At 45.5% G+C, this 16,487-nt stretch overlaps 1 protein-coding gene across 10 annotated transcripts in view; it reads left to right on the top strand.

Annotated features, from left to right (window-relative positions):
• Positions 1 to 16,487, top strand: part of TRPM3 (transient receptor potential cation channel subfamily M member 3) — a 797,862-nt gene that overhangs the window by 728,301 nt on the left and 53,074 nt on the right. For all 10 annotated transcript variants that reach the window (XM_047699836.1, XM_047699834.1, XM_047699832.1 and 7 more), the window contains 3 exons: positions 4,354 to 4,482; positions 8,883 to 9,134; positions 14,488 to 14,662. In XM_047699836.1, the coding sequence (XP_047555792.1) occupies positions 4,354 to 4,482; positions 8,883 to 9,134; positions 14,488 to 14,662 (556 nt within the window). The remainder of the gene's footprint in view (positions 1 to 4,353; positions 4,483 to 8,882; positions 9,135 to 14,487; positions 14,663 to 16,487) is intronic.

Here is a 16,487-nt window from a genome sequence, read left to right as displayed (position 1 = left end):
GAAAATTATATGAAATTCACACTTCAGTGTCCATAAAATAAAGTTTTCTTAGAACACAACCAAATTCCTTTGTTTACCTATAATCTGGCTGCTTTGTGCTACAACCATTGAGTCAATTACTTGCCATAAAGGTTGTCAGGCCTGCAAAGCTTCAAAAATTAACTTTCTCATCCTTTACAGAAGAAGTTTGCTGTAGACTTCCTGATCTAGAGCATAAAGGAACCAGAAGGAGCCAGAGTATCGAGAATTATCTATCACCTTTACAAATACAGGACTCCCTTCTCTTATCCTTCCAAAACTTCTCTTTTTCCCTTAATCTTTGTTTAGTATTAACTTTATTTCTTTGATTCCCTTGGCCCCCATTTATTCAGCTGTGGTTTCTTAGCCAAGGATGCTTTTATGTCACCAATGCCCTGGACAGTGGTTTTCAGCCTTGGCTACACATTGGAACCACCCAGAGTACTTTAAAAAGAAAAAACAATACCTGGGTTCCATTTAATCTCTATCTTCATCTATTTTTTTAAGGTCACCTGGGTTCTATTCTCAGCGATTCTGACATCATTGGTCTGGGGCACAGCCCAAGCATCCAGGTATTTTGCAGCTCCCAGGTAGTTGTAACGGGCAGCCAGGGTTAAGAACCATGGCTCTAGGCAGAGGCCCGGGTTTTAGCCCAGTATTTCCCCAAACTTCTGTGATGATAAAGAATCTTGTTAGACATGCAAATCCTGTTCCCATCACAGACCCGTTAAATCAAATCTCCAAGGAGGAGATGAGGAGGCTGTAGGTTTAACAAGCTTCCCACGTGAGTTCTGTGGTTCTGGAAGCTTGGGACATACTGCTTTCCTTGTCTCATTAGTTGGCCGGTCGTGAAGCTGCCTCTGAGAAGGGGAGCCTCTGTGTCTAGCTCCCTCCCACACAGCTGACTATAGACTAGATGCCCCAGTCCCGTTTGGTTGTATTTACACGACGACGTTCAGAAACCCATATTTATGTATTTGCAAAGCCCAGGCCTCAAGGAAGTACCTGGAGATGAGGAGTGCCCGGTTTTGAAATCCCCAGAGACTCTTAAGAGGAAAATTCAGCTTTAGATCAAATGTCCCCATGGCTTTCAGTTGTGTTCTTTTCTGTAAGAGTATTTCCCACTCTGATTTCAAAAAATATCCCCTTCTACGCTCCCAAGTTTCTCAAAGATAGGACACACCTCGCTTCTGCATAACCTCACTTCTAATATCTTAGCAAGCTTCTGGAGGAGCAGGTTGGGTCCTCTTCTGTTCCAAGAAGAAAGGAGGCAGGGATCCAGCTGGCTTCCAGACCTGGTTTGTAATGAAAGCCATTTCAACTGCCCAGCTGGAGAGAATGCCAGTTCAAGCTATGAAAGAGGACCCAAGACAGAGCACAAGGGACATGCTCCAGGCTCCTCCAGCAGTGACAGACTCCTTCCTCCATTTCAGTGCCACGTGTCCCCTGCACTCTCCAGCAGCAGTAGGAAAATCCGGACCCACCCGACCTACTGCGGACTTTGGTGCTTGTATCACATAGTTCAGGAGTTGTGCATCTTGTCAATGGAAAATTGATACAAAGAATATAGAAGCCAATAACATAAAACCCTTACTGGACTTCAATAAGAGTCATAAGGTTATGTTTCTATTCAAAGCTTTGACATTCTACACAGAGCCTGTGAAAGCTTACAGAATACATGTGTGGATGTGTCTACACACGCACGCACACACACACAACATGAAAGCATGTCATGTTAAGGTAATCTGCGGCAAGGCTCACAAATGTTGGTGAGTTCTAAGATAGGTTGCTTCCCAGACAGGAGCCAGTCCTCCGTCGTGCCATTTAAACACATTTAAACCCGTATTTTTGGAAGTCCATATTTTGAGAGTTGTCCCAAAATGTTATATTGTAGCCTGATTATGGAAAGAAAAACACCATAGAGTAACTGGGATTTAAGGAACAGGCTGATCATGGAAGAAGCATGAATGTTAACAGGGGCAATTTAGAAAAGGAGAGGTATGGCTAGTTAACAGGATCCAAAGGAAGCAAGGAGTGAGGCAAGAGGAGACAAGAGAAATAGAACTTTCTTGAAAAAAGAGGCAAATAATAACCGTAGCCACCATTCATGGGGCCTCTACTGTCAGGAAAGAGACATGCATTTTCCCCCCTCTCTCCCCCCCACCCAGTCCTTCCCAAAGCTCTGTAAGGTCAGTAGCCATCATCTCAGGTCAGGATGAGGCCCAGGCAGGTGACATGATTTACCCAAAATGATACAGCTTGGAAGGACCCGAGCTAGGATTTAAATCCAAGTTTCACTGACCGGGGTGTCTACATTCCTTCCACCCAATGAATATGCTAGACCTGTATTTGGAGGACAGAGGCAGGTTGGAGGAGTGAAATGATAAAATGCTGAGGTTTGGGAGAATGGTGTGTGTGTCACTGGGCCTCCATGTGCCAGGAGAAGATAATGCTTTGGAATGTGTTGCAGTGAATTGGGCGATAACCACCAGGGCAGTTAAGGAGACTGGTTTGTCCTGAAGCAATGGAATGGGCTCCAACAAACAAAAAGAAGCAACCAGAAAGGATTTCAGGCCAGGAGGGGGCTCAGCATATGTTTTAGAGTTTAGCTGTCAAAGTCCACTGTGTCTTGAGAAATACTCACAGGGACCAGAGCGGATGCCAGTGTATAATGGTAAACAGGAACCCCATGAGCCAAGTTACATTTTAAACAGCATCCTGTGTGCTTTCAAGGAGAGGACACTTCTCAGATGAGGTGGGCAGAGGGTGCTGAGAATCCCCAAGGGGAGGGGTGGGACCTGAGGTGTGGAATAGAATGACAGGCCCAGAAGGGGCAGCTGTACAAGAGTGTGTCCATCAGGTGGAGAACGAGCCCTCCTTGCCCTCGGGCCTCCCATGGCTTCTGCACCCAAACTACAGAGCTCTGACATCTGTTCACCTCGCCAGAGGTGAGGAATTAGAGGGTCGTGTCTGCAAGTGCACCAAAGTCATTGGGTCTTTAAAAATGCCTTTGACTCGTATTAAGAATCTGTGTATTCATTTTATTGAAAAAGGAGAGAAAGGGAGAGGGAGTGGCCCCGTTAGCGGAGAATGCTGTATTTCTCCAGCTTTGCAGGGCTGCCGGCTCCCCTTCGGTCTCCCAGCCAGGCGGAGCCTTTCTCCACCTACTAAGCTGCCTCCAGGGCTCCAAAGTCACCCTGTACCTCTAAGGCCTCAACCTTTTTGCCCACACTGTGTCTTTGCTAGGCGGGCTCCGAAGAGGGCCCATAGGAATGAAGTCACTCTCAGTTCCCACGCACAGCCTCAAAGCCCCCAAAATCAGCAAGCACCTTAGCTCGCAATGTCCCCTAGACAAGGCTGAGCTCACACGCCATTTCCCCAAGGGGGCCTTTTTCTCCAGAGGTTCCTCGCCCCCCTGTGCGAGAACCTCACCGGCCCTCCTCCACTCCACCCACTCATTGAGACGTAACTGAATGCTCCAGGGATAGTCACCAAACCTGAGCCCTGAGTTTTCCTCAGACACCTAGCCCTTCAGCCAGTCCTATTGGGATTCAAACAGGATTCAAGCCTCGTGAGGATTATACCCCCTCCAAGCTGCAGTAGGATACACAGACCCGTTTCTTTCTATAAATCGCTTTCTCTTCTCTTGTTTTCTTTTGAAGACCCCAGCTTGGGTTGGGTGGGGAGGTGGTACAACGGAAAACAGATAAATCCCTCCCCCGGTCCCGCCAAGCCAAGCGCATTAAAGTAGGAGGGAAAAAAAAAAAAAAAAAGAAGGAAAGAAGAAGACATGAACTCGGAAAATAATTCAAGTGAGACTTGGAGATCAAGTCCAGTCTATTTTTACGTTGGTTTGACTGGTTTACAAGTACAGTATAGTATGTGTCTTCCTTTCCTTCCTACAGACATTTAATCTACCTGGCATCCGTGAGGCTCAAATCCACTGTGTTGCCCTCGTTCAAGAACCTGAGACTCAGGCAGGAACGAGAATAGCCCTGAGAGAAGCGGTTTGCTTTTTAGCCAGAAAGACACAAGAAACTGGGTAATTGCAAAACAAAATGATGCTTCAGGACACAGAGGTGTAAGCAGAGTACTGGGACCCAGACACATGCGTAAGGGTCAAAAGGAAGACAGCACATCACATGATTTCAGATATTACCATCATTTTTTTTTTTAATTATTTGGACAGTTGAAAGCTTTCAGGTTAATTCCATCGTGAATGCTGCGTCCTGCTCGCTGACCTTTCCGTCCTGCGGGGCGGGCTCCTTCCGTCCCAAGGGCGGGGCTCCCGGGTCTTCGGAACCCAGGCGCCCTCTTCATTGTGCTTCCTTGCAGCTGGCATACATCGGGTATCTGATGCTCTTCAACTACATCGTGTTGGTGAAGATGGAGCGCTGGCCTTCCACACAGGAATGGATCGTCATTTCCTACATATTCACCCTGGGAATAGAAAAGATGAGAGAGGTAACCGCTTTCAGAAACGAGAACAGGGGAGAAAAACGATGGTTAGTTACACTTGGTGGGTGGAAGCCGGGGGGGGGGGGGGGTTGTGGTGGCTGCCGGGAAGCCAAATGAAGCCAGAAACTGTATTCTCTAATGCTGCCGTAGAAATAATGGACATGGCCTTGAGGAGGCCTTGACCTGGGGAGGCATCACAGTGTGTGTTTATTAGTTGCCACTCTGCGCATGCTCAGGGTCTGTTCTAGCTTCTGCCCACAGAGCTCTTGCCCCAAGAAACCCTCCCCCTGTCTCTGATACCGTCGACGCCTCTCTTTCCTCGACTCTATAAACAGGACTTCTCAAATTGTTCCATTTTTCCACTTTTAACTCCCGCTGCAACCCTTTACTCTGGGTCTCTTTGGACACTGTCATCCAATACCTATGATTCTTCAAATGCGTTTCAGCAGCTGTGGGAGGGGGAACTATGCTTTCGTTCATTAATTCATCCTCTGGTTTATTCCTTCTCCACATTTATTATGCACTTGCTCGGCACCAGCCTTTCCACCAGCTCTAGGCATTACGGAAGTGAAATGAAGAGACTTCTTGCCCTTTAGGTTGAGGATGTGGGTCTCCCTCTTCCCCCGCTCCTCAATCCCTATCTTGCAAAAGGAACCAGCATAATAACCCCACACCCACCTGTCTTGCTTGAAGTCAAAGCCAGCCCCCAGGGCCTTCAGAATGTGAGCTGCTAAAATGAATGTGCTCAGGCAACGGTCCACCAGAGGGCTCTGCAACCCTGCTAAACGTGCCCCACGAACTCCCATTCCCTAGGCTGGGAAGGCGGGCTTGCCCTGTGTGAGGATTCTTCTGCATTTCCCCATGGAGTCAGCAGGCAAGGCCTCATCTGGAAGAATTACTCTCTGTCAAGTCCACTGCACCCTCAGGAGCTCCGGAACAATCCTACTCATTATACTATAGTGAGTGGGAAGATGTATCAGGCTCCACAGAAAAAAAAAAAGGATTCCTACAAATTCATAAATTCATCCTTGCCTTCGTTACCAAGACAGGTTAAAAGCTCAATATCTTAGGTTACGGCTCTCGAATGTTCTCTTCCAGAAAAAAAGGGACACAGTATCTACTAGATGCCATCATATGGGGATCATTAAAAAAAAAATCTCTTCAATATATTTAGAGCCCTTCTTTTGGCTTTTAAACTGCTTTGGGGATACTTAAATTCTAATCGGCATGCCCCCATCCTGAGAGTTTGGAGGTGTGTACTAGTCCCTTTGATGAGCTGGATTTTTTTTTTTTTAATGGATGCCTTGCCTGGCCCTGTTCTAGTTGGTGGTCTTCACAATGCCTTCTACTTCCTGACCAGGGCCGCGGACCTCCCATCTGTGAACTGAACAACTGTAATAAATTTGCTCCGGTCTTTGTGCAGCTCTCTGAGAACCGAGGGCTGCTGCTCACTGGTCAGGGCTCTGCTGCTGCTAAGAGCCAGCTCCCCTCCCGTGATTTAACGCCCTGATGCATATTCCTTCCCCATGATGAGCAGAAAAGGGAAAGACTTGGGCAGGGAGACTGGAATCCCTCCAGGGACCAGACTGGAAGAAGACAGGGAGCAGTCTGTACTCCACGGACTGTTCTGGAAGAGGCTGCCAAGCAGGCGGGCTGCCAGGAACCTCCCGGCCTGGATATCCATTTCTCCTGAGGCTGCATGTACCAGTGCACAGGGCCGGGCTCTGCAGCCTCGGGTCAGCAGGGGGTCAGCCCAAGAGCCCGGCTTCGGAGGAGGCAGCGCACAGGGAGGCGCTGACCACCTTCCTGCCCGGTCCCGCCTTTTTCTCCTCTGCCTGGCGAGGCAGCCGCCCCCGCCCGGCGCCCCGGGACCCATCCCAGCGAGGATGCCCGAGCGCCCCGAGGCCGAGGACCCCCACAGGTCCCGCCTCCTCATCTCCCGCAGCGCGCGGGCACGCCAGATCCTGGAAACGTGGGAGAGTCTGCAGGCTTCCCGGCCTCCCAACATACAAGCGGGGCTTTGTGGCTTCACAGGCGGCCCTCCCATTCCCAGCACCACATACTTCTGCGCGCAGTCACCAACACGGGCCGCGGGGATCCCTCAAGGGGCCGGAACTGTTTACAGCGCGCCCTGGCGGACATCCTCCCGCCCAGACCCTCCTCCCAGCAACCCCGCGAGGGCACCGCGGGTCCGCGACCCGCCGCCACGCCCCCTCCGCCGCCACGCCCCCTCAGAGCCCGTCGGAGAAGCTTTAGTTTCTGGGGCCTTCGCGCTTCAGCTTCCCGGCAGCCCCTCAGCCCTGCCCTTTTTTGTTTACGTTGAGATTCACAAAAAGATCGCTGCCGTTTAAAACATGAAGCTGTCAGCCCCTGTGCTGACCAGTTAGTTGAAGGAAGGTGTGGACCTAGGGTTAGAAAACTCCCAAGTCAGTTCCCGTCCCCACCCCACCCCCACTCCGCCCACACACGCGGAGTTTCTCCTCGTGGAGGCGAAGCCGGGTGAGAAGCCACCAGGACGGCGGCAGGTGCGGGGATCCCCGATGGGTAGGACAGTGGTTCTCGGCCTGTTGTCACCGGCTTGACCTGGGTCAGAAATGTCAACTCTCGAGCCCCGCAGCAGGCGCGCCGACGCAGAAGCTCCAGGCGCAGGGCGCAGCCGTCTGCGCTTTCGCCCGCCGCGCAGGTGACGCTGATGACGGCTCCCGTCGGAGAAGCCCCGGGGCTAGGGTTAGGAATGGCGCCCGGCAGAGCAGGACGCAGGAGGCTCCGCGCTGGCGCAGGTATTCGCGCGGCACTCCAACCCCTCGTCCCAAGACCTCCCTCCCTTAATATTTCAGGCCAAGGTAAGCCATTAAAGGGGACACAGGGTTCCCATAAATAGCTGCAGATTCGACCTGCCCCTGTCTTTGCTTTCCTCTCCCTTGAGAGGAGGTCCGGAGCTGGGAAAGCGGGGCTGGTGATGACGGCGGCAAGGGACCCAAGTCTCGGGGTAAACCCCCAGGATTCAGGGAGGTAGCCCAGCTCTCCAACCTCACTAGGCCGGCCTTCCTGGCTCCCCGCATCCGCTGGCAGGTTGTGCTGTGGGTGGGGTGGCAACTCCCACTATCCAACTGTGCCTTTCATAGAGCCTGTGTGTGGCAGCAGAAGAGCCCCTCTAGATTTAAGGTCCCTCAGAGTCCCCTCCCCCCACCCCAGCTGCCAATGATGTAGGAGGGAGCGGAGAATTGCTGTGAGGACGTGTCCATGTAGTGGTCAGTCAACAAACATTGAGAATCTGTTATGTCACAGGCCCTGGGGAACAAAGGGTCTGCCTTCAGAGTTTACAGTCTAGCGGGGTTGATAGGTAGACAGACACATACAACATATTTACATGCATACAGAAGCTAGGATAGTGGAACATAAGGGTGATAGGTTACTGACTGACTTGGGGGTGGGGAGGCCCCTGCAGGTAGGGTAGTCAAAGTAGTCCTAAGAAGGGGAAATTAGAGCAGAAACCTTGAGGAGAAAAATCTGGGAGAAGAAAATGCCCAAGAGAAGGAACAAGTGCAAATATCCTGAGCATAGAATGAACTTGCTATGCTGGAGAGCACACGACTGTGTCTGCAGGTGAGAACAGCAAGAATAGGGTGGGATGTGACATGAGGCCGCGGGAAGGAGTTTGGATCTTTCTCTGTATTGGAAGCCATCGAGCGATTTAAATATTCACTTATCACAATTTGCTTTAGTTTGTTGTTGTTGTTGTTGTTGTTATTGAAGAAAATGAACAACTCGTAAGGGTCCAGCTTGATGGCTTTCTGTCTACCCGTACAACTGTGTAATCGCCGCCCAGATCATGGCTTCAGTTTTTAAAGATCATTCTGTGTGCTACTCAGAGAATGGACTGAGGAAGGGTGGGCATCCCTGGTGGCAGAGATACTGGTTAGAAGGCTGTTGCAATCATCTGGTTGACGTGATAGGACTTAGAATAGAGTGGCAGCAGTGGGTAGTGGTGAGAAGTGGTTGGATCAGATCGTATTTAGAAATAGAGGTGATATTGATGCAATTCTCTGGATGTGGAGAGAAGACTGAAGGAGTCCTCCTGGGGATCTGAGGAACTCAATATGGTGGCACCAAGATGGAACAGAATTTCAACAGATTTACAGTTTATTAGGAATCAGTAATTTTATAGTAAAACCCACATGCATGTCTTAGGGTTGTAAGGCAACCCAAAGGAGAAAACTTCTTGCTTATATTTGCCTCCAGAATGTTTGTCTCTGCATGGCCTAAGTTTAGTTTGCACATATCCAAGTAGACCCAGGTAAACAAAACAAGCTACGGATGTCGACTAACAGTCCAGGCATTTTCCAGCTGGACCAAAAACATAGACTGAAATCAGACCTAAGCCTGTTCTCTTTCCTGTCTTTTAGATTCTAATGTCGGAACCAGGGAAGTTGCTGCAGAAAGTGAAGGTGTGGCTGCAGGAATACTGGAACGTCACAGACCTGATAGCCATCCTTTTGTTCTCTGTCGGAATGATCCTTCGTCTCCAAGACCAGCCCTTCAGGAGTGATGGGAGAGTCATCTATTGTGTGAACATCATTTATTGGTACATCCGTCTATTAGACATCTTCGGCGTGAACAAGTATTTGGGCCCCTATGTAATGATGATTGGAAAAATGGTAAGCAGGATCCTCTGATTCCATGTTGTACATTTGCAGAGGAGGAGTTATCGCAGAGGCAATAACAGGAAGAGGAGAATAATTCATTTGGGCCTGCCGTGCTGGTCTGAAATGGCCCTGGGGGTGTTTTATTTTTTTTTCATTCCTTGTGAGTATTTAGGAGTTTGACTACATGTATATCCATCACTGGAAAATTAATCATCACTCACCCATTTACTTACTGAAAAACAATCACAGATCATCTATTTTGTGCTAAGCACTGGAGTAGGAGTTGGGTATATAAAGGAGCTCATTCCCCGAGATCAAAGATGAGAGAAAGAGAAGTAATTACCATATAGTATGAGAATGCTGTGATAGAGAGGCCTATAAAGTATAAAGGAGCATAGAAAAGACAATGTAGGTCAGGGAAGGCTTCCCATGGAGGTTACATTTTAGCTGGATCTTGGAGGAGGAGTGGGTGTCCACTCCAAATTTTTAACAGATTTTTCAATTTGTAACATTTCTTCTCCTCTTCCTCCTCCTCCTCCTTCTCCATCTCCTGCTTCTTCTTCTTCTTCTTCTTAATGAAGTGCTTGAAAAATGCCTTTCCTTATGCAAAGGGAAGAAAATATAATTTATTTTAGCTGAGTTAAGTTAGGTTGAATTTGAGTAGTGTCCCTTACTTCACCTTTACAGGGCATTCGTGGAAGAGCCAGATACCTCCCTCCTACAGCTCTTACTGAAAATCCTCTGTGCTGAGAACCTCCATTCCACTTCTACTTGTAGCTGTTGAAAACCAACCCTCAGTCAATAGATGTCCTTTATAATTCTCAGTCAAGTTTTACTATATACATCATTGCTGCTGACCTTAGGTCAGCAAATCAATATTTGTTATCATTATTAGTGTGTATGTGTGTATATAAGTCTACTGAAATGAATCTTAAATAACCAAGTCTCTTCCTACAGAAGCACTGGCAAACACATGCAAAGAGGAGAATTTGAATCCAAAAGGAAGGGGTTGTGAGACCTGGAGCAATTTATTTAACCTCTTTAAGACTTTAGTTTATTCATTCAAAGTAATTATAATAAAGGCAAGGTTATATCTTGTAAGGGTTGTGATGATTAGAAAGAACATACTAAATAGCTAATAAGGTCTGGCCCATAGTAGGTAGTTGATAAATGACATCTCTTATATTTATGTTCACTTTATGTTAAAGTCTAATAAAAAGGGGGAGGAGGGATAGGGGATTGGTGAGCGTGGTTAGTCTGCTCTATTCTTAACCCTTTTGTACAAAAGCTTGCAATCTATAACACCAGTATTGTTTAGGGGATATATCACCAAGCCCATTCTGGAGAGGAAAATTGGAATTCAACAAGCCTGATTTATTTACCCAAAACCAAATCCCAGTTCAACTGGGATTTTTGACTAGATAAAATATGTATATCTTACTCCGTTGCACAGCCCGTTATATAATCTTCTCTGTGTTTTAGTAATGAATTTGGGATTGTGGTAAAGATTTGGATGTCTAAAAGCAGAAACTCTCAACTTAGAGTCTTCAGGAGAGATTTAGAAGAAAGGATTGGTGGACCCTCCACCCAATTTATATATAAAAAATACACAGGCATATGAATTCCCGGACAGAGAGGACAAGCTTCCCTGAGACTCTCAAATATATTTTCAAATGGACCCAATGAGAGTGAAAATTGTAACAGCTACAAAATTAGGCCCAGTTTTCTCAGCCTGGGCCCTACTGATATTTCAGATTAGATAATTCGTTGTCATGGGGGCCATCCTGTTCATCTTAGGGTGTTTAACAACATCACTGGCTTCTACCCACTAATGCCAGTAGGGAAGGTATACACACACACACACACACACACACACACACAACAACAACATTGCCATATGTACTCTGGGGACACACTTGCTCTCTGTTGAGAACCACCACAGTAGACGATTACATAATCTGATGGCTTGTTTCTTCTGGTTGATTGGTTGCCTTGTTTTGTTTCAGTAAATAAGATCTAAGGTCTCAAACCAGCTAAGTATATTACTTTAAAAACGTTGGGTGGTACTGAAATACTTGAAATATCTAAAGTCACACTAAAACAGCAAAAGCTCATTGTAAAATCCCCGTCTATCATTTTAATAATGGCATAATTATCCCCAGTTTTGACTTGAATGAACCCTTACTATGGAGTGAGCAAGAGAGATGTACTGCATTTTCTCTACCTTCCAACTTACGAATGACTTCCCTTATCAGTCAAGAATAAGTAGAAAATGAGTGTATTTGGTGGCTTTGTTCTCTTTCCTGGAGTTTCCAAGATACTTAGTTCAATAATTGAGTCACTCATCTAGAAGAGAGGTAAAAAATGCCCATAGAATTTTTCATTGAGCCAGATGGACTGCCAGGTGGGACGCATAACAAAATATGCCCAGATGTGATTATTCTGAAAGCCCCTCAACATTAGAGAGTCCCTATTCGGTACTAAACAGTCAAGTAACTCACTGTGCCCTGTGGTAAGGGATAGACAGACAGCTGCTAAGATACCTGGACACAATACTTGATCAAGTAGGATTCCAACTGATCTTTAAATCCAGAATCACTTACGGGGATCCTGACCTCTTTCCTTCATAGTCCACTTCTCAGTGCAATTCTCTAAGCCTAGTACTAAGCTCACTTATATAATGCAGAAAAAAAAAACAATGATAGCTCTCATTTACTCTGTGCCAAACACCGTGTCAGACATGTCATCATCACTACAACCCCATAAAATGGCTTTTAGTATCTTCATTTGGTACCTAGATAAACTGAAACTAGGCAAAGAACAAAGGCAGGATTCCAGCTTGGGTGGGTCTGACGTCACAGCCCGGCCATCCGGTGCTAATAATAACAATACGTGAACATTTACGGGGATCTATCCACATTGCTTCACGTGTTATCACATTTAATCCTTACAAAATTCATATGCATTGCTATTGTCTTTGTTATTCCCATTTTGAAAATGAAGGGGAAAACCAAGATTAAGTAACTTGCATGTGACCACCTAAGCTGTTTTTACTAGAACAGTTAAGATGAAAACTCAGGTGGTCTAACACCTATACAGAATGCAACCAACGAATAGTTGTAAGAGTGAGACAGAATCAGCTCTCCTCATGTTGAACCAACTGGACAGTTCAGCTCTAAAAACAGAGGTCCCCCGTTTTTACTAATAATGTTCTGTTTCTGCACTCTACCAGATTTCAGTATTTGTGTGGTATAGGGTTTTGAGATCTATGATGTTGGGTAGGAAGAGCGTTTCTTGTCTTTGGTTGTTTGGCCCTGCGGGTAGATAGCAGACTCAATCTGAATGAAAACAGCCCTGGGAAATTAAATCAGACCAGTTGCTGTGTGTACTGGCTGTTTTCTTGGGTCAGACTGGCTCCTAAATTTCATGAGTACATACATTCCTCTTCCCACCCACCTTTTAATCAATCCAAATATACAACTTGAAGGCCCCATTAGTGTTTTTTCATTGATAGAACTTTTTGTAAATGAGGAGTGAAAGAATTTTACAAAATAGAAAATGAGCAACAGGCCTCTGTTTCCTATGAAACTGTTTCAACACAGCTGGCTTGTTCACTTTTAAGAGCATTCTGAGGCTGCTATGCTGTGAAAGGAATAACCAATTAAGTCACATATATTTTTAAAAACAGTGAACAGATATGAATGAACGTCAAGTTTTGAGAGATTCTTACTGAATCTCAAAATTAGATGATACTTGACAGCTGGGTTTGGAAGTTGCCTTGATGGTTGATTAATTGACCTAAAATATATTGAGCCCCCAGTGTCCTGAGGCAAACAGGAAGGCTCTAGTGTTTTAATTCTATTAACAGGCGCTGTGGAATATATTCTTTCAAAATAAAATTTTAAAGCAAATTTACAGCCTTTATTATCATTGATAAAATTATCGTTAGTGTTTCTTTGTGGGTGGGTATCCCTTCAGGAAGTTTGATATCCAAGAGAAGGTCATCTTTTGTATTCGGTGGTTTGATGTGAGGAATAGAAGCCAGTCTCCAACTAGCTTAAGCCCAGGAGGGCTATTTTGACTTAGAGAAGGGCAAAATGAAATTGGCCTAAAGGGCTACTTCAATCAGGCCCTCAACCCCTGTCAGGACATAACTCTCTCTCTCTCTCTCTCTGTCTGGAATATCTGCTTCATTCACTCCTGATCAGTTTCACTAGTGGGAGCCTCAGCCACTCTGAATTCATATCATTACAGAAAAAGAAAGGGAGCTTCTCTCTCCCAGCTTCAGTTGAAAAAAATCCAAAGATAGGATTCTGGTTGGCCCATCTTATGTCGCATGCCTACTTCCTATCGCTGTTGCCGGAGGGTGAGCTACCATGATTAACTTAGCCTGGAAAAGACATCTATCTTTGTGGCCAAAATGGGTGGGAACTGCTTCTAAAAGAAGGAGGCAATGGGTTCTGGCCAGGCAAAATAATAGTTATTATATCCCCATCTATTTTTGGTGATAAAAGGAAAGTAATTTGGCATATGAGAAACAGATCCCAGATAATATGTATCATGAAAACAAGCAAAAAAGAAAGGAATCAAGAGGAACAAGAGATGATATTGTGCTCAAATGCAGTCAAGAGAATTTTATAAACACGTCAAGATGAAAATCCAACATTTCAACAGCAGACACAGAAATGAGCCATTAGGCAACTTGATTCTGTCGCCTACAAAAACAGCCTCCATAACTGATAGGACATGCTACAATAGAATTAAGTACAGAAAGAATGGTTCTCTGAGGGACTGGTTTGTGGTAGAATACCAAGTGATGAAGTGGGACCACAAGAATAAGAAGGTAAATGATGGATATTTGGGTTGTACTAGCTTTGTTCTCAAATGGTTATTTTCTTGCGCATTTGAGATCTTCATTAGCCTTTCCAGTTTAGGGAATTTACAGCACTGCAGTTGTTCTTGAAATATTTCAAATTCTTTCAGTTTCACTTTTGCTAAGAAGAGACCTTAGGAGGACCTTTCCCGTTCCCAAGAACAGAGACAAAGTTAGTACTGGATTCGTAGAGAGACCCGAGCTTCATGTGACTCCCATGCCTAATCCTAAATAGGTGGCACAGACTACAGTGAAAGATGAGGGGGTTCCATGCTATGTGTGCTTTTCTAAAAATGATTTTTGAGTTACTGATAAGTTCTGTGGACATTGCTTCAATAGATCAAGTGTTCTCTTTCTTACTTGGACACAGCTGTCTATCTATATATTCCGTAGCAATAGGGTTAAAAGTGAACCTCCTTCACAGGTTTCCATCACTGTTGGTGTCATAGGAACACTCAATTATATGGATTTTCTTTTATTTCTCTCTTCCAGATGATAGACATGATGTACTTTGTCATCATTATGCTGGTGGTACTGATGAGTTTTGGGGTCGCCAGGCAAGCCATTCTCTTTCCCAATGAGGAGCCATCATGGAAACTGGCCAAGAACATCTTCTACATGCCCTACTGGATGATTTATGGGGAAGTGTTTGCGGACCAGATAGACCGTAAGCAAGTTTATGATTCTCATACACCAAAGTCAGGTATTGAACTTCAATTGGGTCACGTCTTTTCTGAGTTCATTTGTTTGTTCTCAATAAATGGCTCAAGATAGAGGACCGATTCCTAGCTTGCTATCTCGGAGAAAGAAAAAAAAATTAACAATTACAGAAGGCGAATACGCAATTTTCACAAAGTAGTCCTCTGGTGTTTCTCCAGGTATGTCCTTTCTGTGACACATATTGATATCTGACATCCTAAATTTGATCAAAAACTGTATAACAAGATCTAAATTATATTTGGGGAATCAAAATCCTAGGCCATGTGGTGGCCCATAATATTAAAATATTATGTCATTACTCCCACCCCTACCCTAGGCCCCAGCCTGTAAAAACTAAATTCTTTGGGTTTGACTTCAGAACAAATAAACAATTCTCTATTTTGCCATCAGAATTCAAGAGGGCAAACATCTGCATGGTGTTTTCCTTGCAATGGAAACTATTCTTCAGCTCCTTTTCCCCCCTGTCTTAAATTATGTACTTTTGAGACTCAAAAGAAGCTAGTATTCATTGCCTGGAAGTATGGAAAATGCCTTAGGTTATAAACTGAGTTGCTTGCTGTAAATGCCAGGAAAAAAAAAAAAAAAAACAGTATCTATATCCTGAAATGATTCAGTGTGAGGAGTGAGCTCCAGCAGGCCCCAAATGTTTCATGCCCTAATAGGTGCCGTTTCTCTGTAATAAACACCCTCTCATACAGAGTTTGGAGGTAGGTGTATTGTAGGAGTGTGTTCCAGCATTTTATTTGGACCAAATGTCAGGGCACACCAGGCATTGGGAAATGATTTGGGAAGAAAGCATCAGGAAGGAAGTACCTTGCAGTATGGAAGAACTGAATCCCTCCAACAACTTGTTCTCATTTTCCCTGAGGAATTTAGCTCTAGAAATAACAACCCTCCAACATTGTCGAATTAACATTTCTGAAACGTTTTTTGCTGACAAGCCAGCCATCCGAGCCCTGGACTGTGACACGGATCGGGGTTACATAACCAGGTAGAGCAGGAGCAAAGCGCCGTCAGCATAGCCCCGCCCCCCTCGGCCAGTCCCAGGTAGGACAGACACGGAGTAAAGAAGGAGCAAGCACAAGAGAGGTGAGCCCTCCAGGCCTGTGAGGAGTTGGTGAACTCTGGCACCAGGACCCATTAGTATGTCGTTTTCCTGCCTGCGATGGATTTTAAACAAATACCTTTCTTAAAATGAGTCATCTGAGGCAAGAAGGCTTTTTGGAACACCTAATTGGAACAAATATTCATTTCAGGAGACTTGGCCAACCTCACTGAGGAAGAATTTTAATTCCATCTCCTGGTTGTAAGATCTTTGGTTGGCAATGTGCAGCCTTCACAGAGACAGCTTTCCAGGGCCTGGGGAAAACCCTTTCGGTATCCTCCTTTCAAATGGCCCCCAAAGGCAAAACAGCTTAAAAGCCCATCTATAATCATTCTCCTCAGGGATGAATTGTCTTATCTCCCCCAAGAAATTGCTTTCCACGTACATTATTTTGCCTTTTTAAGTTTTCCTTTCTTCCGCAAAATGAGATTAAGCCCCCACGGGTGTTTTGGACAGTGCAACATTTTGGGAGGGGAGAAGACAGGAAGTGTAGGTGTGTTTTATAAATGGGATTCTGTCTGTCCCTCTACAAGTGGCCATTTATTGATGTTGTACTATGAGCCCAACCTAGTGCAACAGACACTACCATCTGGCTGAATAAGAAGCCTTCTTATTGTTATTTTAAAAGAAGGGCTGATTGTAGTTTAGAACTGGAACCCCACCCCCA

This window comes from Lutra lutra, chromosome 13 (assembly GCF_902655055.1).
Source record: "Lutra lutra chromosome 13, mLutLut1.2, whole genome shotgun sequence".
Classification (NCBI taxonomy): Eukaryota; Metazoa; Chordata; class Mammalia; order Carnivora; family Mustelidae; genus Lutra; species Lutra lutra.
This window is presented reverse-complemented; position numbering and strand designations above follow the sequence as displayed.